Here is a 23,978-nt window from a genome sequence, read left to right on the forward strand (position 1 = left end):
ACAACAATTGCTTTATTAATTTATCTCTATTTGATGTGCCTTTTTACGTTTGACAAACTAAATATATTCTATTTAAAAAATAATCATAGAGTTAGAAATGGAGAGTTCACAGTCATTTGCTATAACATTTACCAACTTTTATTTTGTCAATCTACACTGTTAAGCTTATAAATATTTTGACACGTTAGAGTAATACGGTGTGAAATATAATTCTAAACTTAAAATTATTAAACTTATATTGAACTTTACACCACTAGTTTGAGTTCATTGGTATACTTAAAATATTGAAGTTAAATAAATATTTTAAGTTTTATTCAATTAATAACACTGGTAGATTATAGATACCTTAAAGTCTATTAAAATTGTATGTATTATAGTTTATGTATATTCAATAAGTTTTAAAAATGTATCTAAAAATTCTTAAAGCTAGTTTAATGATAATAATTTATGTAAATATAGTTTTGTCTAAACGTTGATTTTGGCACTTAATGTTTTAATATTGTATATAAAATTTACCTAAATACAGTTAAGAGTAATTAAAAAACGAATTAAAACACATACCAAATTTTATACAAAAATATGGTTGTTTTTTGTAATTACTATTTCTATTGCTTGGGTGTTTTTACTTAGTTAATTTTAGTGTTAACTTTTAAATTAATAACTAGAATTGATGTAAATTGTACAAAAACAGTAAATTGTAATTAATTGTATAATTGTTTATATATAAAAGTACATGTTATAATTTAAAAAGTGTTAATGCATTTTATCAGTTTTATTAGGTTCAGTTGTTATTTTTATTGATTGTTATTAAATTTTATTTAATTCTTTTAAAAAGAAATTTATATTACAATAGCACTTCAATAACAAATCTTTATTTTCTTTCTATAAAAAAAAACAAACAATAATCTCTTTTTATGACAGAGCAGTACAAATATCCATACAATTGGATTGCTAATATATATATATATATATCTAATTTAAACATAAGCTACTAGGTAGATAAAAACTTTAGTTTCTAATTTTGAAACTTTTAAGGTTTAACTAAAAATCTAATAAAAATGTTGCATATATATGTATTTACCAGTATTGATTAAAAGGCTACTATGGACTAAATCCAAAAAGAAAAACAGATATAAATGTTTATAAACAAATGTTGCTTAAAAAAAAGTTGTTGCTTCAAATGAAGTGCACAGCGAAACATGTGTAACGAAATAGATAGAATGTTGAACAAAAACTTGTAGACTTGAACATAACGAAATTAACTAAACAACGAAATAGCGTTTTGCTGTTGAACCCAAACATGTAACGAAATTTATAAAAAATTTCAAAAGGTGTAGTCGATTTGAGTTCTGACACATTGAAATTAACTTTTAAACATTGAAATTGTTAACTTTTTTTTGACCAACAGAAATTTTTGATCTGAAATGGCTCAGTTGAAGTAGTAGTTTACGTGTCACACTAAACAGATCAATTTTCTTTCTTTGAAATTAATTTTCTTTCCGATTGTTCACGTTGTTCGTGATGAGCATGCACTTAATGTACTGTATCGAGTTCTTCAGCTGCTGCTGGTATATTTTCACCTTGACTGTTCCCTGCTCCTTGCCGCACCCCCTTCTCACCAGCTGTAATGTTTTCTCGTACTTGTCCAACGCCTCCTTGTATCTTCCCTGTTTGAAACAAATTTAAAGATTATAAAATATTCATGAAGTATATTTCACTCAATTTTGAATCTCACTTAAAACTGAAGAAGCTTTGTTTATGTGATTCACGCTTTTTTTGGAAATTAAAACAAGTAATTTCAAGAAATCAAAACGTCCTGGAGATGAAAATAATGTAATGAAATTTTATAAGGAAAGAGTTGGTTGTAATTTTGTTTTGTGCCAACCATGCTTTGTGTACACTAAAAGTTTAAATGTAAAAATTGTTTTCTGTTCATTGTAAAAATATTATTTAGTTTATATGTAAATTTTATTTCACTTGTTTAGAAAACTCGTTTAAATGCTCGAGGAGTTTTGATTATGTAACTTACACGTTTTTTATTTGAAACTAAACTTAAAATATCAAAAGACTAAAAAACTTAAGATGACAAAAATTAAGTGTCAAAATGTATTATTTTTATAAGGATTTTGTTGGTCTGAAAAATCACAAGACATAAACTAGTCTAATAGAATAATTTTGTGTGATAAAAATCGTCCCTGGCTTGAGCTGAAATAATCACGTTATATAAAATGTTTATATAAAAATTACCTGAATTACATTTAAGCTGATTTTTGTAAAGATATACAAATATAAAATTCACAAACCCGATACGCTAATGTAATTGCGGTGATGAATTATTAACCACCAATAAGTTTAAGCCAATTGATAAAAATAATTAACATTATCAAACTTAAACTATTATTAAAAACTGTTGCATGAATAACACCAAGGTACCTGATACGCTAATATGTTTGCTGTTATGAGGTTCACACTCGGGGATTCCCCGTGCCTACCCATCAACCACGTAGCCAGTATCTCGGCATCCTCCATTCTCCTCTGGTGGGTCAACAGGTCGATTGTGACGTATGCTGTGACGTCACGAGCGTAGCACTGATGGGTAGATTCTTGCGTCATCGCCGCTTGCAGGCACTCGTAAGTCTGTGTGACGTCATAATGTTTGATGAGAAAATATTTTTTCAATTTAATCTTTTTTTATACAGGCGTTAAATTTTTTGTTTCAAAAAAAAACTCAGTTTGTATGTTGTTCGTGATTTATTCATAGTATGACATTGATAATAATATAATTCTGGGTTGCCAAAAGTTTTTTGTAAATTTTTTCCAGGCTTTCTGAACTTTTTCCACGTTTTAAGAAAACAAGTTTTTGTCCTATTCAAGTGTAAAATAAAACTAATAGTAAAAAAAACTTTCTAAAATATTTCAACAACATTGAAAAAAAACTGTGAAACTACTTTAAAATTGTTTAAAAAGATTATTATACAAAATTTTTCTGTCTTTACGATAGATTTTTCGTATCTAATCAAAATTCTGTTACTTTACATGTAAAAATAGTCAAATGCCAGGTTTTTTAGCAATTTTTGGTCGAATTCCAAGTTTTTCTTCTCAAAATTTTTCAATTTCTAGGTCTTCCGGTATTTTTTCGCCTAAGTTGTCATTTTACAGTTTTTTTCAGGACCCCAGGTTTTTCGGCGACCCTGATATTAATACTAAAACGCTTCAAATAACTTTACGTGAAAATCATATGACTTATTTCAAAAATTAAATTTTCCATATAAATTTCAAACACCACACAGGATTAATAATAAAATTCAAACTTGTTGGGTCCTACCGACGCTCCTCCAGTACAACGCGGCGAGGAGCGAAACCTTCCAGTTGTCGGGGTGGTGCACCTGCGCCCTCGCCAGGTATTCCCCTAAAGAGCGAGGCGGGTCGGTTTCGTCGATGAAGTACTTCGCCACCTGCAACACAACTTTGGTGTTATGCGTTTTGATTGTTAAATGTTTGAAATACGCGAAATGCGCATTGAGTTGCTTGTTGCGTTTTCATTTTCACTGTTACTTGACCCGTTTATTGTGTCAGCTAAAGTAAGTAAGCTTTTATTTTGATAAAACATTTGAACATTATTTAGATCGTTTCAAGTCTAGAACTTGGTTTAACGAGAAACATTAGGGGGTAAATAAAATGTCTCTAGTTATAAAATAAACGATTGATTATACTTTTACAAAAAAACTAAAATCAAAACAAGAAAATAAACAAAGGAACAAATAACATATTTTCACATCAAAACTCAACAAACGTGATCGAGGCGCTGCAGCGGTTTGAAACCGAACTCTCGGTTACGGACGTGGTCGGCCTGACTGAAGTCGAATACGAAGTTGCGAGGATCGACTTTGCAGTGAGGCTCGCTGACTTGCACGTCCCCACCCACTGCCACGTCCAAGCTGTATCTGATTTTATATATAATGTTATCAATAAATTGGTTATTTTAATAAAATACGACAGAGTGAAACCGATTTTAAATTTTGTTTGTTTGTTTAAGACATTTCTCCACGTGGTTGTGTTCTGGAGGAATCGTCTTGTTCAGATATTTTGTTAGAAAGCAAATTTTATCTTTATCAATTAGTATTTTAAACAGACATGCATTCACACAACTCACTATATAATATTGTATACTTTATTTAAAAACTACAAATGGAATATACTTTTAAGAAAAAACGTTTTTTTGTACTTTTGTCTTATTTTTAATGTTAATTAAAAAGCTAACAAACTGCAGATTTCAAACTAAAATGCAATTGAGTGCTAAAAAATTTTTTTTTATAGAGAACTAAACAAACATCAAAATCTAAAGACTACAAATAAGCACAGTTTTAGTTAATTCGGTGTGAAGAGATGCATATTTTTTATAAAAACACTCACTTCATCTCGTAAAGAAAAAATTCAGTGATGTTTTTGTCGACAAAGTTGTTGAAGTCGACCTTCGTTGCATTTTTGCAACTTTCTTCCCTGTAAAAAAAAATACTAAACTTGTAGCATAATTAAACTATACTCATTTTATATTTGTATACAATATTTCAGTGTTCATTTTATATAAGTGTGTTTATATTTATACTTATTATCATTTCAAAAGAAAAACAATATTAAACTAACTACTATCAGAGATTTTATGTATAAGATATTAGAAGTTATAGAAATACCTGTCAAAAGGCACGAACGGGTTTTCCTTGGTGCCGGTGGTCGAAGCGATGTTGGAAAGTTTCACCTGCAAATTCGAAAGCGATTCGATCATTTTCTGCGCAGAATCTATTTTCTCCGCTATCTGTTGGTAGAAAAAGTTTATTTGAAAATTCAAGTTGGTGATTTGAAATTAAGTGGGAGCTTGGAATAAAATTAAGAAAATAGTTTAAAACAACAGCTTAGCAACTGTTAGGTAAATATAAACGAACCTTTTCTCGGTCGATTCGTTCTTCAGATAAGTTTGTAATTAAAAGTTCTGCTTCTTGTAGTAAAAAATCCGTAGAAGCTGTTCAAAAATATAATATATAAACCAAAAAGTATTTCTAAATTACAATCTCAAGAACATTTGAAAAAAAATGTAGTTATTATAGTAATACATACTATATAATAGTACTATAACTACTGCCTTAGTTTATTAGCTTTACGCTCTATGTAAAAAAATTGTATGTTTTATACATTTTTTAAACTTAAATTATTTCAAAATGTATGTTGATAAGAATATTTTATAATAGAATCTTAATGTTGAAGTTTAAATCTTGTAGGGTAGCTTGTAGGGACTAATACTGTTTATTTAAATCAAAATTATGATGATAAACATAGGTTTTTTTAAACTGTTTTTATTTTTATGCTAATTTAACATTGCAGATTCTGTTTAGACCTTGTGGTGACTCGTATTGTTTGAGCATGTCGTCAACGTATTCGTTCGACACGCTTGATTGAATCTGACTTATTTCTTTGTCATCTGACGTCAGAACTTCTCCCTCCTCAAGCAAGCTCTCAGTCTGAATATTTTCAGTAATTAAAATAATATACATGTTTTTTTTATAAGTTTTTTCCAATCAATACTTAAAAAAGACTCTTAAAAATTCTAACAGAAAACTATAGACTGTTATATATAACTACAATGTATACTAACATTGAAAACAAAAGCAAAAATTTTTGAATATTGCTTACATTTGTTTTGCCGCTTTTCGAAAGTTCAGACTATTTTACAACACATAGCAATACTTAAACTAATTTACCTATTTTCTGCTGTTTTAAGACTACTTTTTAAATGGACAAGCAACAATATTTGTGTGAGTATTTGAATATAATACAGTTAAAATCAACACCGATCTAACCAACCTCATTTTCATCCCTTGCAGATTCCCCTTCGTCTCCAGCGATCACCACACTCGACGCTATGCTGACCGTTTGGGGAACTTTCCCCACAACGCAACTCCTTTCCCCGGTCGAGCTGGTCCAGTTGATGGTTCCACTTCCGCACTTCTCCTCAGTCTTCCAGTCCGCCTTGATCACCGTGTTTTCCACCGTTTTCGCCTCCCTTTTTTCATTCTGGGTATTTCCCTTTTTAGGTTTTTCCCGGGGTTTTTCCTTTTCGACTTTTTTTGTTTCTTTTGCCGCCTTTTTTCTTGTCTCTTCCTTCGCGGCCGCTTCTTTCTCTTCTCGCACCGCTTTCCTCTGTTATATCAAGCATTATCAATTTTAATTAATAAATTAAAATAAATTAAGTTGATGACATTAACAATATTAACTTTCAACCTTAAACGTTAAAATGTTATAAACTGCTTCTGGCTATTACGTAAATATTTTTTGAAACAAAACTTTATATTGAAATGTTCATTAATGAATTTAATAAAATTTTATAATTCTTTTTTCGATAAATTTAATTGTACCCTATTAGTTTGTAAAATCTAACAAACTTGCACTCTGCAGCAACAAACATTTCTCTTTACTTTCTGAGTTTGTTGTTGTTTGTTGAGTTTAACTTTCTTTCTTTTCTCGCAAACTGCTTTCTGATTTTCTGACTTCAACTTTTCTGACCTCAACTTTTCACGTCTCTTTCAAAACAATTAAATAGCAAATTAAAACTAGTTTCTGACTATGTATGTTAAGCTTTCTAAACTATTATTCTTATGCTCACTTAACTTTAAATTTTAACTAAATCTGAGCAACAAAGATAACTGATGCAATAACAATTGAGTTAATATTGTATGCTTAAGTTTTTTTTTATAATTAAAATACACTTTGTAGCTTTTTTAGACCTCTTTGTGTAAAATGCTGGTACAAATTAATAAAGTGGAGCTAAAGCTTTTTTAAATGGTTCCGAGCATTTTAATGACTGTCAACTAAAACAACAATAAACGACACTTTAAAAACATGTTAACATTTAAAAAAACTTAAAACTTTATTATTATTATTATTATCATACAGTCTATGTAAGTTGTAATACATTTATTCTTTCAAAAATTTATTACTTCTCCTCCAGCAGTTGAGATCTCTCTATTTGTTTTCTTAAAACCAAAACATATAATAGTAAGTTGTAATACATTAAACTTAACTATTAAAAAACTATAAATAAAAAACATTATAAATATCTGGAAAAAATACATTATACTTCATATTAAATACAAAATCTACAGAAAATGTTCCTAAAAAATTACAAAAAACAATATTACATACATTTCAACTCATTTCAAACGAAAAAAAACCAACAATTTTTTCCAGGGTCTTCTCGGCGTCGGGGTTGATCACCCCGTCGGCCCTTTTCCCGGTCACCTTGAAGCACTTGACGATCAGCAACGACTGCAGCGCCTCCTTGTAGTCAGGATGCAGCACCAACGCGTAGTTGTAGAACTGGATGGCGCCCGTCAGGTTCGTGTGCTCCTGGAGCACGTTTCCCATGCTCAGGTACGTCACCGGCTGTCATAATAGCGTTGTTGCGTCATAATATGATTAAATAAGTGGATGTATGAATAAGATAAGCTCAGGTACGTCACCGGCTGTGTTACGTCATAATTAGTAATTTTATTTAACTTCATTTATCTATTAATTGTACCCTTGTAATAACCAATTAAGATAATTAATTAACTTGTAACAATTAATTAAAATTTATATTTAGGTTATCAATTTAAACTGTAGTTAAGCGTTAACTGTAAAAACTTAAAAGCTAAAGGGATCCGGCCGGAATCTAACTTGTGGATTTAGTAGATAACTAGTCAAAATTCATAGAACAAGATAAAAAAAACATGATTGTGGAATTCTATTAAAGAATTCAATACAAAGTGTTGAGTAAAACAAGTCTTAAATTCTTATGCACAAGTTGAAAATAAAATGGGAAGTAAACTACTTCAGTAAGATGCGTGGTGAAACTCACTTCGGAATTGTTGACTTGCAGCGCGTATATGAGAAGGTTCAACGAATCCGAAGTCTTTCCAATTCTGTACCTGCAATTATAACAATATAATAAGTGATATGTTCTATAGTTTACAGTGTTGCAATAAGAAATACTTAATTGTTTACCAAATATATAAATACATATTTAAAGCTTACTTATTAACTAAGTGAATTAAATTTTAATTTACATTTATTCAAATTTGTTTTAAATAATTTAGTTTTCCATGTGCACTTATTTTATTTCACAAATTGAACCTTTTTAATCTTTTTTAGATACTTATAGATTTTTATAGGTTGAACCTTTTTTCGAAACCTGTTTTCTAGATACTAGATTTCATAAAACGTTATTTCGATAAGTTTTTTTAGTGTTACTATTGGATTAATAAAAAAAATTCAACAAACATCTAGCACGGTGCTTATCAAAAACTCGACATTCGAGTTATCGGTTGCCAGAAGTTTTAATAATAGACGAAAATTCCACAAAAACACCTTGCGCAAAGTTTTAGATGTTTTGAAGATAGTTTGATGGAGCTAGTAATAATTATCTGATTATTGTCTTATAAAATTTCTGTCAGCTAAAAAATCCAAGGTTGCATTTATTATAAGCACTTCAACAACTATTTAATCTTATTTTTTTAAGCAGTTTTTATTTCATTGTCGCAATTAAAAAAAGTTTAGAATAATGACATAAAAGGAGTATTTAATTTTTGAAAAAGTATAATTTCTAAATTTCGAACAAAACTTTTCTGTTGTTAAAAGTATAAGACTTAAAACTTTCAAAACTATTCAAACATGATTTCCTAAGGTTTAAAGCGCTAATTTTTAAAATGCGGAAGCGAAAGCAAACTTTCAAGGGAAAAAAAACTTATCAAAATTATACAGTAAGTTACACAAGACACACAATTTCAAAAACACTAAATATATTTCGAGCAATTCTCATCAGTAGAGTACAAAACTAACAAGTAATAAGATTTTCAAACTTATATAGTAACCAAGTAATCATAAAATAATCAAGAGATTAAAAAAAAGACAACAGCAATTTGTAACAGTTAAAATCAAATAAGTTCACTTACGTTATAATTGATCTACAGTAAAAATAAACATAAATAAAATGAAAACAATCCTTATAGAGTGTTACGAAAATAAACAAACAGTATAGTCAAAATCTTTTTGCTTACACAAAACAGGTTTCCTTAACAAAATACAAATGGCTTCTAATTTAATCAAATGGAAAACTTTACTACAAATTTTAATAATTTTAAATCTACTTATATTATAACTGTTTGTACAAGCTGAATTATTTGAATGCTCTGCAATAGATGAACGTCCAGGTGATATCAAACTTAAATAAAAGTAATCTCCCAGTACAGCTGCTGTTGTACAGCAAGTTATACTAGATTAACAACAAGACATCTAAGGAAGAGAATAAAACAGAATGTATCAAATTTGTAGAAATTTTTATATTTTCAGACAAGAAAGATGATATACCGGTCAAAGTTATAAACGTACCTAAACGTTCATCTATTGCAGATCATTTAGTTAATAATTCAACTTGTTCAACGAAATATATATCCATTATCAAAATTACTCAAAAAAATCAAAATATACATTACCATATCAAAATTAAGGCCGAAATTCTACAAATTATATCAAGTAAATCCTAATGTAAATTTTTTAAATGCAAACAACAAACTCACTCTTACCCCAACACGGTCACCAAGATCGCAATGGTTGAAACAAGCAATCACCGCTTTTTTTTAAACTTTAGCTACCTTTTACTTTTAGTTGTAAACAACAAATAACTAGTTTTTTGGTTCAATTTTTGTATAAAGTTAGGTTTAAGGTAAGAAACTGTGTTCAACAGTATAACAAATTGAAAAGATATTGTGAAGCTACTTAAATGTGTTTTTTAACCAAAAAAAAATATTATTAATTTTTCATTTGATAGATTTTTTGTATCTAATCTATTTTACATTATTTTAAATGTAAAAGTTCTATAAAACTCTAGGTTTTTTCAGTTGTTTTTTTAAATTTCTCAAATTTCAGATTTTTTTACCTAGATTGTCAAGTTCGAGGTTTTTCCCAGGATTCAAGGTTTTTTGGCAACCTTGTATATTAAGAAAAATCAACGTATGCAGTAAGTTTGAACTTTTCCAGCTTATAATAAGCAACTCCTCAGTTGTTTATTAAGCTTTGGAGAAATTTCAAAGTACCTTTGTGAAAAAAAGATACTTACAACAGGGTTGCCACTCCTTTTTTCAAAATTTTCTCCAGGTTTTTAAAAGTACACATTTTTGGGTCTATTTTTATTTTAAAAAAAGTTTAAAGTAAGAAACTGTGTTAATTGTATAAAAACGTTGAAAAGATACTGCAAAGCTACTTTAAATGTGTTTTTTTTTTTTAAGTTTGATGATGACAAAAAATTTTACCTACATGATGAATTTTTTATGTCAAATGGAAATTTTACTGCTGAACATGTTGAAATTTTAAAAATTCCCAGGTAAAGTGGTGACCCTGATACAAACAACAACCCACATTATGTTGGCCAGTCCGACCAGCGGGACGTCCTTGTGGTGGGAAGGGGCGTGGTGGACGCTCCTCCTCAGGCACTTCACCGCCTCCACGTTGTCCCCGTTCACCCGCCAAAAAAGACCCGCCAAATTGTACAGCACCCACTTGTGGTCGATGTCCTGTAAACAAATTTAATCGATTGTACATGATGGCAAATTGAAATTTTTGTTACCTACCTTGTATTAAAATGTTAAGTGTACTTCTACTTTATTATACTTATACTCATGTTAATATATATATATATTTACATATAAAACTAATTTGCAGTCCATGCCCTGTAATAAATCAATTGGCTAAACGAGGTGTCAAAGTGAATGATTCTAAACAGAAGGTAAACAAATTTAATCGATTATACAGTGTGTTAAATTTAATGTCTCGTTTCTATGATCTTGTGTCAAAAAGCAACACAAATTTTAAAATGTAAAAAAAATTGTTTTTGTTATACTTGTGGTACTGATGATCATATAAAACTATCTTATAAGATTAACAAAAGTTTAATCTAGTTTTCTCACTTTAATTTCTTTTATCAAAATGCCAATTAAGCAGAGTTTATCTTGCTGCAACTGAGTGAATCTTCATAGTTATCTTGTAGATTCAGAAAAAGATAATTTATTAATCAAACTAAACAAAGAACTCACTTTTCTTCTGTCTGCTTTCTTCAATGCGGTCAGTATTCGTTGTCCGATGTCGTCAGGCCAAACCGTACCGTTGTTCACGTGCCTCAGAAATTTCTGCAAAAAAAATAAAAAGTTGTTTAAGAGAGCTTGAACCAAAATTATAAAGGATCTTCTGTTTTCAATAAATTTTAAAAAATTTTGAATTTAGTGTTTATGATAATAAAATAAGCACGGTTTTAAGAAACTTGTAAATTTTCAAATAAATGTTTAAAGAAAAAAAATACATCGTTCAAATGAGTCAATATTTAAGTATAATAAAAAAACAAACATTATTCAAATGAGTAAATATATAAAAAAAAAAAAAACATTGTTTAAATGAGTGTCCTGCTTCCACAGGGTGTCGCTGCAATTGCTCGCAATTCCCTTCACACTGTCGTACCTTTGAAAATAGTAGTTAAATAAATTAATAACAAATTAAACACGCTTCAACGGAAATATAAAAGTTGAACAAATACATTTTAATTTCATTTCAGTTGAGTACTTCTTCAGCTTTAACACACAGAAACATATGTTAGTTTAATAAAGAAAGAGTGAAAAATTGTTTTTATGTTTTCCAGTGAACTTGTTTTGCTGGGATCTCTATTTGCAAATAATTAACTTTAAAATTTTAATAGTTAAATAACAAAAATAAATAACTATTTAACATAAAAAATATTAAATACAAATGACTAAAAATAAAAAAAAACAAATGTCGTACTATTTAAATAGTTTAACTACAACTATATAGAAAAATTAAGTTTAAATAAATAAAAAAAGAAAAAACAAAATAAACAAATACCTTCCAAGATCGACATCACCTTCTATGACGTCACAATTGGGTTTCTTCCACGGGGTGGCGTGCTGATCCCCTTCTCCTAACCCGATGTATGACGTCAGCAGTTGGCGCACCCTGTGAATTAGTTTGTAGATGTTTAAAAAAAGATAAAGTTTTTAATTTTAGAAATTTGTTTTCAACAAAACCTAGTTTTTAAGACAGTTTTAAATTTATAAAAAGTTTACTTAAAAAATAATATTTACGATTAAGCGACATCACTAAGCGGAAAAAGTACGAATCCACAATTTAAATTCGATTTTAATTCTTTTTTTAGTAATAAACTATAGCTTGTATGCGCTAAATTGCTCTTAATTAAAACAACTAGTGGCAAGATTAACAACTTCAGTTCACAATTTACCATCGTCATTTTATTTGAACGCAATCAGAAACAAATAACTATTTAAACTTATAAACAACACACAGAGTAAATTTTGGTTTCAGTTAATACAAATAAACGAACGGGAAGTTTCTGGCCTGGGGATCGACGTACCCGGATGGAAACTCGTCCCAACTGGGGTATCTTTTCACGTGTTCCTTGCAACTGTGCACCGGCGGCCACTCCGGGTGCTGTGTTTTAAATAAGTAAACTAATTAATAGTTTTTTTTTTGTATTTTTTTCAACTTACTTATAAAGTTTAACAACATACATTTTAAAAATGTGTTATATTAAAAAACTATATAATTTTTAAAACTTTGTACTTTTGTTTTTATTTTTACAATCTAGTACTTTTAACTCCTTGATTTTTTTCTTTGCTGTTATTGCTTAGTTTTTTCTATAATTTTAAATTAGATAGTTAAACGTGAAAATACTTTTTTATTATTTTAATACTATTTTCTACTTTTTTTGCATTTTACTGTAATATAAACTTTACACAGATTAGAAAAATTGTTTTACAGCAAAATTTACAAACTCAAATTTATGTGTTTGGTTTTCAGGCTTTTTATTCTGTTTTAAACTTTAGAAGTATATTTGTTGGAAACTTGCAAAACAAAATGCGTCAATACTGAGACTTTTTTTTTAAACTTATTGAAATTCAAACTTTGCACTCAAACTGCATTTTAAACACAAATATGCCTTTAATCAACTATTTATTTTTTTCTTGCCACACTAACATGGGCTTTAAAACAAAAACAACACAGTTAAATAAATAAAAACTGTATGTACAAATACTTACAAATGTAAAAAATAACTACAACACGATAGGTGAAGCTTTTACTAATCACAGAAATACTATCAACTTAATACTGACAATTAAACGTGTAACATGTATTCAAAAAAGGGTTTCCAAAAGTGAGCAATATTGCCCCTTTAGAAGCGATTTCGAATAAATGGGATCGTTAGTTAGTAAGGCAAAAACTGCATATGAAGAAACTATTTCTTAGGTTTACTTTAGGGGGTGATTATGAAAAAGAGATTGGAAACTATGGTATAGACTTTAAAATATTTAAAATATAACAGTGATACTTAAAATAAATCATGCACCTTTGTAAAATTATATCAGTTAATAAAACTGAAAGACATCGTCAATTTTTGAAGTTTTCTTACTTCCAAACTTCTTCATTGAAAAAACACTAAACTTAATAAAATAAAAACCTGTAGAAAAACTTAATAAATGATTTTGAAAAGCAAACAACATACTCCTATAAAAAAATCACTTTTATTAAAATAAAACTCATTTCTTCCTTTTGGAAGAACTACTTCAAAGATAAAACTTTCTTAAAACTTATCAACAAAGTTTTTGATTGTTAAAAATTCTTTCTTTTACTACATAAAATCTTTGAAAAATTTAGGATTTAGTAACAAAAGTATTGAATTACTATTACAAAAAAAAACTTTAAAAAAGCTACTTTTAAAACTTAAGATTCTTCCTCTTTATCAAAATACTATATAACTGTAAAAGCAGATATAAATAGCATGTTTACTTTTGCACAAAACAATATAAACATAATATAATATTTTCATCTCTAAATAGCATTGTAAAACAAATCATTGTAAAAAGACAGATTATGTAGTAAGTTTAAAAGAATAAAAAATACTAACAATTTTTTTTAAAAGCTATTTCACAAGTAAATAGCATTAATAATTTATGTTAATGACTCTGAAACTTACAACAAATTTTAATATCAATTCAAAACATATAAACACAAACATAAATTAAAGAAAAATATTTTTCTTTATAAACTTGTAAAGTTTTTTATATGACAGAACACAACATACTGTTTATAAACTGCGTGTAATAAAATAACAAAAAAACTATCCTATATAGCAATGAAAGTTATAATACTTACTGTTCAACAAACACCATAAGAACTAACATTACTAAAAACTGCTTAATTTTTTTTTATCTATTTCATCTTTCTACCTAATGAACGTTTATAAAACATTATTGCCCTGCCTTGCATTAAGTTTTTGATAGGTTTGAATTCTCTTTTTCTTTATCTTAGTACTTTTTTTTTAATTCAAAGATAAAAACAGGGTTGCCACTCTTTGAGTCAAAAAATCTTCACTGAGTGACCAGAAACTTCCCTGAGTTTTTTTAAATCCTTTTTTTTTTTGCTTCTGGCGCAAATTACTAATACCTCATGCTCATTTTCTTCTTTAAAAATAAAAGGAAGGTTGTAAGGGTATGCTTCAGCATTAGATGCTTACTAAACTTATGAGAAAACTGTTTTCAAAAATTTAATGTTAAAAGGTAAAATCAATTGTAATTAAAAACAAAATTTGTGCATAATTTTGTGTAAACATGTTAGTCAACTTTATACATAATTGAAAGTAGTTTTTTTTTTATTACTTTTTTTTTTACTGAAAACAAGTAGTTGTAAACAAATAACAAATTACTTTATTTAAGAAATAACGACTTATAGTTTAAGATAGTTTTATTAATAAAGTAACTAAAAATAAAAAGTATATTTAAACTTTTCAATGCATAGTTAACCACAACTTTAATTTATCTTAACTGTTTGTTTTTGTTAAACTTTAGTCATGATAATTACAAATTTAAAACTTAAAAAAAACTACAATGTTAATTCTAAGAATATTGAAGAACTAGCCGCAAAGCTAAAAAAAAATTTAATTAAGCACTTAAAAATAAATACAATAAATAGTTTTGAAGAAAATATTAAAACTGGATTAACTAGATCTAGAAAAAAAAATCACTGAAACTTCTAGAAAAAGTCAAAACTGCCCTTAGTTTCCCTAAATTCCCTGAGTGTGCGGCAACCCGGAAAAAAACAAAATTATCTAAATATATAAGCCTCTAAAAACGAGCGTGAGACATCTTAAGCTTATAATATAGTTACAAAAATATAGACAAAGTTCCAACTGCTTTAAGAAAAAAAAACTATCTTTTGTTAACAAACTGGTCAAGCCATCTTGATTTCATGGGTTAAGCTTTAAAAGCTTAAAAAAATAAACTGTTTTGTAATGGTAACCACAAAGTATAACAAATATTTACTTTTACAAAACTTTATTTAAAACTTATTGAAGCTATAAAATACAACTTTATTTAGTCCAAGTATATTTTGAGTCATAAAATTTTTTTAACTAAAAAAAAGTACTTATTTTACAAAATAAAGGTAAAAACTAGCCTTTGCAAACCTAAAACTAGAAACTTTAGTAAGCCTGAGCAAGTTGCAATCCTGTAATACATAAAATAAAACAATAGTAAACTTACTATAGTACACAGAAACGTATAAAAAACAATCAAACAATACACACATATATATATCAACATATATATTAACCGTGTAATCATAGTAGGAATGGTAGGTTTTCGACTTGAACAAATTGTCAATATCGTCTTTGAAATCCAAGTCGTCTTCCACTGCTTTAAACCTCAATTTCTACAATTATTATTATAAAAAACACTATTTACGTTGATTAAAAATTTTTAAGAATATACACTCTTTTCAAACTATATTCTTATTGGTTTTGAAACGAATGTAAAAAAAGCAACAAACCTGAAGTTTTTTCTGGTAATCATGATATTGTTGCATTAATTCGTCATGATTTTTCCTTATCTCCCGAATTTTCTATAAACAAAATAAAGCTTAAAAACCTGAACTACCTTACTTAAAAAAAAAATATTTATAACATTATATTTTGCTGTTAAACTTATATTTGTATTTTTTAACAATTTTTATGATTTGACCTAAAAAAATAAAACAGTAGCTTTAACTGTAAATTAGTATTCTGAAAATAAACTTTATTTATTAAGATTTAAATGTAAATAATAAATTTACTGAAACTTCTTAAACCATTAAACGCATAAAGATAATAAACACATGACTAACATTTCAAAACAAATAGTCATATTTTACAAAGAGTAAAAAGTTGTAGGTGTTTTAATAAACTGATTAAACTATTGTTGCTCAGCAGAAAACAGTGCAAAAGAAATGTTGGCAATATGAGAACTTTTTTCAAGTTCATATTTTATTACCGTTTAATTACAAAATTTATAAGCCCTTATAAAAACTTTTGCATAAACCAAATCATAAAAAAATCTAAATAAGTTCAAAATATTACGTTTTGAAGAAATAAGGCCATATAAGAAATAATTTATACATTTTTAACTAAGCTACGATTTTATCTTTATGGATTTCAAATTCAATGAACTTTTGAAATAAACATTTAATTCAGTAAGTGGGATAGTGAACATGGATAGAGTTTCTTAAAAAAGCCACAAATTAAAACAGCTATTTCATTTTATCCTACAATTCTCAAGCAATCGCTTTTAAAATCCTTTATCTATTTATTTTATAATAGTATACAAACTCTTATATAGGTTTTGAATTTCAATTTAAACTTTATTTAAAAAAAAGTAGCCTTTTTTGTCAAAGTACTTTTTTACAACTCTTTACGAGTAATTTTTTCAAATCATGCAATGGACATCTACTAGAAATTACAAGTCACTCACTTAAAAATCTATGACATAAAATATTTTTGGTATTTATTTATAATTACAAAACACAAGCCATAAAAAACTTTCTTTCCATCATGTGTACTGAGAAGTTTTTTAAACAGACTATAAGTTATCAAGAGTTTTTAAAACTTTTGAATTTTGTAAAAAAAAATATTGGATACCAACTTGGTCGTAAGTTAAAGCATTTCAAGTTTATTGTCTTTCATTGAAAAAACCCGAAAAACGCCGAAAAAGTAACGAACTATCAAATACAAAACCCTCACTACTTCCACCAACAAAAAAATAAACCGTTATAAAGGATAAATAAACTAACAAACTAGCAAACTCTTTTTTTCGAAAATAATTTACTATCACATATTTCGTCATAATACATTTTCTTAAGTTTCTTTACAACTCATCACTTGTAATTGTTTCAAATCATGCGAGGAACATTTGCTGTAACTTATAGTTCCTCAGTTTATACTAACAAACTGATATATAAACTAACAACCTGGTTAACTTTCCTGGCGGGTTGGCCATAATTCTATTTTTCCAAACAATTGCTCCAACTTAGCAATACAACTTAATAAAAAATAATTCTTAGAAACTCAAGAAATAATTTAAGCATTTTTTAGAATGTCCGATCCAGAAAAATAACGATTTTCAAATACAAAAGGCTCTTTCAAGAGAAAAAAAAAGATAATTATAAAAGACAACCTGAAAAACCCATATTTTAAAAATTACACGTCAAACAACCTAGAAAACTTGCAAAATGTGTTAGGTTTCCAACGTGAGTTATAAACATGTTCAGCTATACTGATTTATATTGCAAAAACAACTTAAAAAACCATCTAACTCACCAACCTGAAAAACTTTCCTGGCGTGTGATGCTTGCAGGGGTTTGCCACCGTACTTTACATCCGGGTGCGGTTGGTGGTGGGTGGGAGTGGGGAGAATGTTGCCTTCCTCCTCCCTCGCCGGTATCTCGCACACCAGGTACGGCCGCCCATCCTTCATCTTCATATCGCATATGTTGCCTGAATTAAATAATTAATTAACATGTTGCTAAATATTATGTTGCCTGTTTGAAAAAAAAATGTTGTTGCCTGAAAAAACAATAATATGTTGCCTGAATTAAATAATTAATTTATTATGTTGTTAAATACTAAGTTACCTATTTAAAAAAACTATATTGATAAGTTGCCTGAAAAAATATGTTATTTGTTTGAATGAGTTAAGTTAATTTAGTAAACTTTTTTGATTGCCTGTTTGATTTTGTTCCATTTGTGCACATTCATTTTTGTTTTTCTTAATCTTAAAGTTAACCTAAAAAAATAAAAAATTTGTTGCCTGTTTGAAAAAAAATGTTTTTGCCTGTTTCAATGAAATAAATAGTTAATTAAAAAATAATAGCTTTTATGTTTTCTGTTTGAAATAAATTTGACATGTTGCCTGTTAGAATGAACTGATTATATTTGTAATAATATTTGAAATTCATTAAAATTCTGTTGTTCGAAGTCGAGAAAGTAAGTTGCTCGAAAATACTACCTTACACCATAATTACACACACTTTTTATCATGAAATCAACATTAAATAAATATATTTAACATATTTCAACCCACCAAAACTCCCTTCCTTCAGTTTCTGCTGCTCGAAGTCGAGGTGCGCTTCCAACTGTTCCTTCAAACCGACGTGCTTCTTCTGCAGCTTGTGTTGCGCTTCCTGGTAAACCTCGTGCTTCTGACGGTGTTCCTGCAGCTCCATCAGCGTTCTCTGCAGGCTCTCGTGCTGTGCTTCCAACTTTTCCTGTTCATTGTGAATTTCGAATGTGCATTTTCATATAAATATATAAATTCAATTTTACACTTTAATAACTTCTCAAGTACGCCCTTAGAAAGTCCAAAAGTGCGTGCTTTAGAGCAGTGGTCGGCACGGTGTACACTGGTGCACACTAGTGTACATGAAATTTCTTTTAGGGTGTATGAAACTTATTTTGGGGTACATTATTTTTTTTTTTGAGCAGAAACTATATTAAAGTTTTTTTTTAAATCTTTTTATATTTAAGACATATTCAACCTTGATATGTAATTGACCATTTTGTTGTCAATAAAACGACCATTTTTGTACCCTCCTAGTTCTCTTCTGTTACATTATGTAAAAATTCTAGTTAGTATTTTAGACCCGGGTGATACAAGTAAAATATTGTTGTAAAAATTAGATCATCGATATTAAAATTTTATTAAAATGGATAGGGTAAACTGGTAAATTTAAAGTTAGCGTGTAAAAATTAACTGGGTGTTACCGAATTATTAAAAAACAAAACGATTAAAAGTGTTTACATATTCTTAAACACTAGCGGCACTAAAGAATGAAAATTGGGGTGCACAGAATTTTAGTTTTGTGATTTAGGGTTCACGGATTCGAAGTAGCATGCCGACCACTGCTTTAGAGTAAGATTACTATATACAATTACTTTTTTGTATTTTAATCAACTTACTAGAAAATTCGAGATATTAACAAGAATTATACTTTTTGTTTTATGTAAGAAGTTAAGCTTTTGCTATATAATAAAATACATAAGTGTTCAATATAGCATTAAAACTCCAGTTTGTCTACTATTTCAAGCATATTATTTTACGGTATAATAGTTGAAACATACAATTGAAAAACTTAAACTTGCAGCTTGAGTTTGCACATATGGTAAGAAAAATTAATAACATGTATATATAAATGAAAGTTCTATTAAACACACTATTTTTTCTCAATATAAAAATTTCAAACCTGCAGCTTGAGTTCGCATCTGACGGCGGCAAGCCTGACCAGTGCTGGTTGGAAATCTCTTTTGAACTTCAAGCTCCTCTGGTAGTAGTAAATTGAACGGTTGAAATTTCCCAGCGACTGTTTGAAGTTTACAATTTAAAGTATAAACAGATGTTTGAAAACAATGAGTTATTACACTTCCGCTTTTTAAGCAACAAGCTGCAGTGAAAAGAACTTTACAGCCTGTTTACATTTGAAATTATAACTTTAATTACCTTTCCTAGTTGTTTTGTTTCTTTAAAAAGTTTGCTTCTTTAAAACAAGTTTATCACAAGCATTTTTTTTTAATTAAGCTAAAAAATTTAACAAATTTCTTGTCCACCATACTATACATATTCTATTTTTAAGTTTAAAACACTACTTTTAAAACAAAACTATTTAGTTTTAATTAAATATTGAAAAAAGAAATAAATCAAATATGCCAACTTGTGATTCAATTGACTTAATAAGTTTAACTTATTCAATGTATTAACAACACTTTATAAATAAGTTGCTAAATAACAGCAAATGACTTGAAATAGAAATAAGGCAAATAGGCAAACTTGAGCTTCATTGGAAATTTTATTTATACAGTGCATTAACAACGTACTGCTGATTTATCAAACTAAATAACTTGCAAACTAACAGCAAACATGTTGGCGAGATGGTAGTAATTCACGTAATCGTTGCTGCCAGATATGTCCAACGCGTGCAGTAGAACCACTGTGGCGTTCAGTGTAAAGTCTGACCTGTTTTAATAATTATAATCCTTAATACATGCTGATTCAAAGTGCAACAACATTTAGTTCAAATACTTGTGCGAGTATTTCAAAGGTGCTAAAAATCATATTCCTACAAGGTTTGATGTTCTAACAAAAACTTTAGATGAGGGTACTTTTTAAAAAATCATAAAAACAAGTTACTTTGTACGTGTAGAGGTATTGTAGTACAATTGTTTTTGAGCCAAAAGATGCAGACCGTAAACGCTGTGCTTTCTTACACTTATATTGTTGTGCGTCTGGTATTAACCAACAAAATGCAAAAAAAATACAACATTCGAAACCACTTAATTTAAGAAAGCTTTATTCATAACGTCTTGGCTTAGAAATAAAAATTATTTAAGCCACAATGCTCGAAGGTTGTAGAGTCATCAAATTATCACAACTCTTCTAACTTATATTTGGAATTTTACAAACTATCGAGATTTTATTTAGTAATATTAAAATTTTAATTAAACTTTCTTATTTCTTATTAAAACTGTCTGCATAAGTTGAGAACTGTTGCTGTTCAATTTAGGACTTAAACTACAATAGTTTAAAATATATAAGAATGGTGAGCACAGATATTATTTTTTAGCAGTTAACTATGTACAACTTTTAAAAGGTTGATACAACAAGCAATCCGTTATGCACTCAACTTTTTAGAAGGTTGAACACTAACGGGTTGTGCAACCATTAAACTAGTACAACAATTAAGTTACAACTAACGGTTTACAAGTTATAACAAACTGGTGGAGCATGTTATAACAAATCAACTTAAAAATATCAATGCAATAACCGACTGGTAAAGCAAGTATGTAATAATTAGATAATAGATTAACCGAAATAATAAATTTAATAAGGAAGTATTTGAGCACGTTTAAAAATAAATCAATTAAGTACAACAACGAACTGAAATAACTTTCAGAAATAACAAATTTAATAAAAAACTATTTAAGCACGTTTAAATATAAACACACTAACTGGTGTAGTATGTTAGCGAGGTTTACCAGCGCTACGTCCTTGTGTTTGTCGGGTGAATAATGCAGCGCCCTCCTGATACATTCCACCGCCTTGCCCGTGCTGCCCTCGTACATCCAGTAGAAGGATGCCATGTTGTACAACACCCAGCTCGTGCTGTTCTGTTTGTAAAAATATGAGCGTTTTGTTACAAGTGTTTGGATAGTGTATGGTAGTGTTTAAAATTAGCTTTATTTGAATTTTTAATTAAACTGTTCTCTTTGTGTCAATTTTTTATTTTTACGTGATTTTAGTGACTGTGTTAGACACAAGTATAACGATGTTTAAAATGAGCTTTATTTGAATAAGTTACTACATTAATCATAAAATGTTCAGTATAGTGAAACTCAACACTATTTCAACAAAAGTTTTTTTTTCAATCATTTTTTTACAGTTTAAAGGAATTGCGCTTTTTTTTTTTTCAATCTTATTTTTTTGCAGTAAACAATTTACAGAGTCAAAGTATTTTGTAAGGAGAACAAATTTTCAGAGTACATTTTTTTTACCTTAATTAGCAATCTGATATTCTAAAAACTATTTAAAGAAATTAAAACTTTCCACACACCTTTTCCAGCGCGTGATGAATGGCGGTGGCCGCTCGCGTTGGTTCCTTCAGAAAGCCCATCTTCGTTTCCAATCTCTTCAGCGGCTGGCTCTCGAGCAAGTATCGCTTCTGAACTGCCTTCAGGTGGTCGTAGGCGTGCACGCTGAACGAGAGCTGCTTGTAAGCGGAGCAGTTGATCTCTTTCGAGGGAAGCTTCTCATCCAGGTTTATGTGATCTTCGACCTGCGTATTATTTCATATATACATAACTTATTTTATTTTATATGACCCTCTACTCGCAAAGCGTTTTTATTGTTTTTTTTGAAAAATCATAATTGACAAACAACAATTTTTGAGGTAAAAAAATACTAAAACATATTAAAACTAGAAAAAAATATATTTTTAATTATTGTGAAATCATAAATTTATCACTTCTAAACTTGTAAAGAGAGGTAGTTAAAAAAAACATTTGTAATTTTTTTAAACAAAACGTCTTTACAATACTAATCTGCAGTTCACCTGAATATAAACAAAAAATTAACAGGAAACTAACTTTTATTCCCTTGTCCGACAATGGAGTGAACGAATGGATGAAAAGGTCGAACTCAGAAAAGCGTTTACCTGCAGTACAAAATTTTATTAATACAAAAATAACAAAAAGGATTATAATATCCTAGATATTACACATACAACACCCTAGACTTTAAAATTGAAATTCTAAACTTTAAAACCACAAAAAAAAACAGGAAAATTTTACATAATTTTAAAACCTGCGCTGGCGTAAAACTGTTAAAAAAATTAACAAAGCTAGAACCACTAATAACTTACCAAAAAAGACAAACATTTCAAAAAACAAACAAACAATACAAATATTAAGTAAACCCGCGGTGACGCAGTCGTGGTCCGTGTCGTAGTGAACGCTTTCCAGGTCGATGTCTTTGTCCTCGTTAGCCTCAATTTCCTCGTGCCTACGCAGCAGGTCTTTGTGCATTTCCTGTTAAAATTTGTGATGATTTTTAATATATATTAGTTGAGTGTTACCTGTTACATAACAACTTGCGTATTTTGAAACAACTCAGTTTTAAAAACTCACTTCCACTCTTTTAAAATTTTAGCTGCGTATTGCCTAATGCCAAATATTAGTTTTTAAACTAAAATTTGAATACTACAGAAAGTTTAGAAACATTTGCTATAAATAATAGTCATATTAGTTGTGAGAGTTAAAATAATAATTGAAAATTTTATGTTTTATTTTTTGGAAAACTGACTTTCACTCTTTTTTCGGATTCTTCCTGGTTGAGAAAGGCGGCTAAGTTATCCGGCTGTACCATTGCAAATGCCGACTCGAGCTGAATAAAAATAAATAAACAAAAAATATTTTAGATATGGTTCAATGTATTTATATATAGTTTAATGAACGGTACTAATTTATTTTTTTAATATAAGAGATGCGTTTTTTTTTATAACTATCTTGAATAAATACAACCAAAACTAAAAACAGACAACATATACTAAATAATATTTTTATACTTCTTGGGTGAAAATTATTATCAGTCAGTTAAATGCGTGAAATCTTAGATAAGTAAACACTTTTCGAAGACACAAAACTTTATTATTGTTTTAAAAACTGGTGTGAAAAAGTTAAACGAAAAAACCATAAATAAATGTATAAAATCAACGACAGATAAGTAGCTTTTTAGCTTACAAATAAAAACGTACGAAACTATCTTTTTAGTTTTCTATCAACGTTTTTTTTTAACTAAACGGATAAAAATTTAATTGTTGCGGACAAAAAATTAAACATTTCCTACCTGATGCTGAATCCTGCCATCTTCGGTGACAACCCAGTGAGTGAAGGAGTTGACGCTCGGTGGAAGTAAGCAGGCCAGGAAAAACACCACAAAGATCCTTGCTATCTGACAACAACTCATTGAAAGCTTGCTTGTTGACTTTGATACTTTTGTTAGTTTTTAAATAAAGATTGT

At 28.7% G+C, this 23,978-nt stretch overlaps 1 protein-coding gene across 1 annotated transcript; it reads right to left on the bottom strand.

Moving 5' to 3' along the window:
* Positions 1-931: 931 nt before the first annotated feature.
* LOC145833714 (tetratricopeptide repeat protein 17-like) lies at positions 932-23,978 on the bottom strand. Its single transcript, XM_082940867.1, has 28 exons — positions 23,805-23,978; positions 23,262-23,342; positions 22,876-22,987; positions 22,547-22,614; positions 22,015-22,236; positions 21,414-21,571; positions 20,318-20,420; positions 19,654-19,770; positions 18,495-18,678; positions 17,736-17,908; positions 15,931-16,002; positions 15,715-15,813; positions 12,431-12,537; positions 11,935-12,045; positions 11,463-11,535; positions 11,118-11,210; positions 10,444-10,598; positions 7,889-7,958; positions 7,228-7,434; positions 5,857-6,192; positions 5,390-5,513; positions 4,941-5,017; positions 4,692-4,813; positions 4,414-4,500; positions 3,794-3,944; positions 3,312-3,455; positions 2,434-2,637; positions 932-1,667 (listed from the first exon to the last, which is right to left on the bottom strand). Exons 1-28 carry the CDS (start codon positions 23,922-23,924, stop codon positions 1,488-1,490), a joined length of 3,750 nt encoding a protein of 1,249 aa, XP_082796993.1. The 5' UTR covers positions 23,925-23,978; the 3' UTR covers positions 932-1,487.

This window comes from Thalia democratica, chromosome 4 (genome assembly GCF_965202585.1).
Source record: "Thalia democratica chromosome 4, ktThaDemo2.hap1.1, whole genome shotgun sequence".
NCBI classification, from domain to species: Eukaryota; Metazoa; Chordata; class Thaliacea; order Salpida; family Salpidae; genus Thalia; species Thalia democratica.

Excerpts from the sequence above, each read along its gene's own strand:
- LOC145833714 (XM_082940867.1), bottom strand. The coding sequence starts at position 23,924 with ATGAGTTGTTGTCAGATAGCAAGGATCTTTGTGGTGTTTTTCCTGGCC. Across the intron at positions 21,572-22,014 it reads TTCATCACGCGCTGGAAAAG|AACAGCACGAGCTGGGTGTT; the intron begins GTGTGTGGAAAG and ends TTTTACAAACAG. Across the intron at positions 12,046-12,430 it reads CCCCAGGCCAGAAACTTCCC|GGTGCGCCAACTGCTGACGT; the intron begins GTTCGTTTATTT and ends ACTAATTCACAG.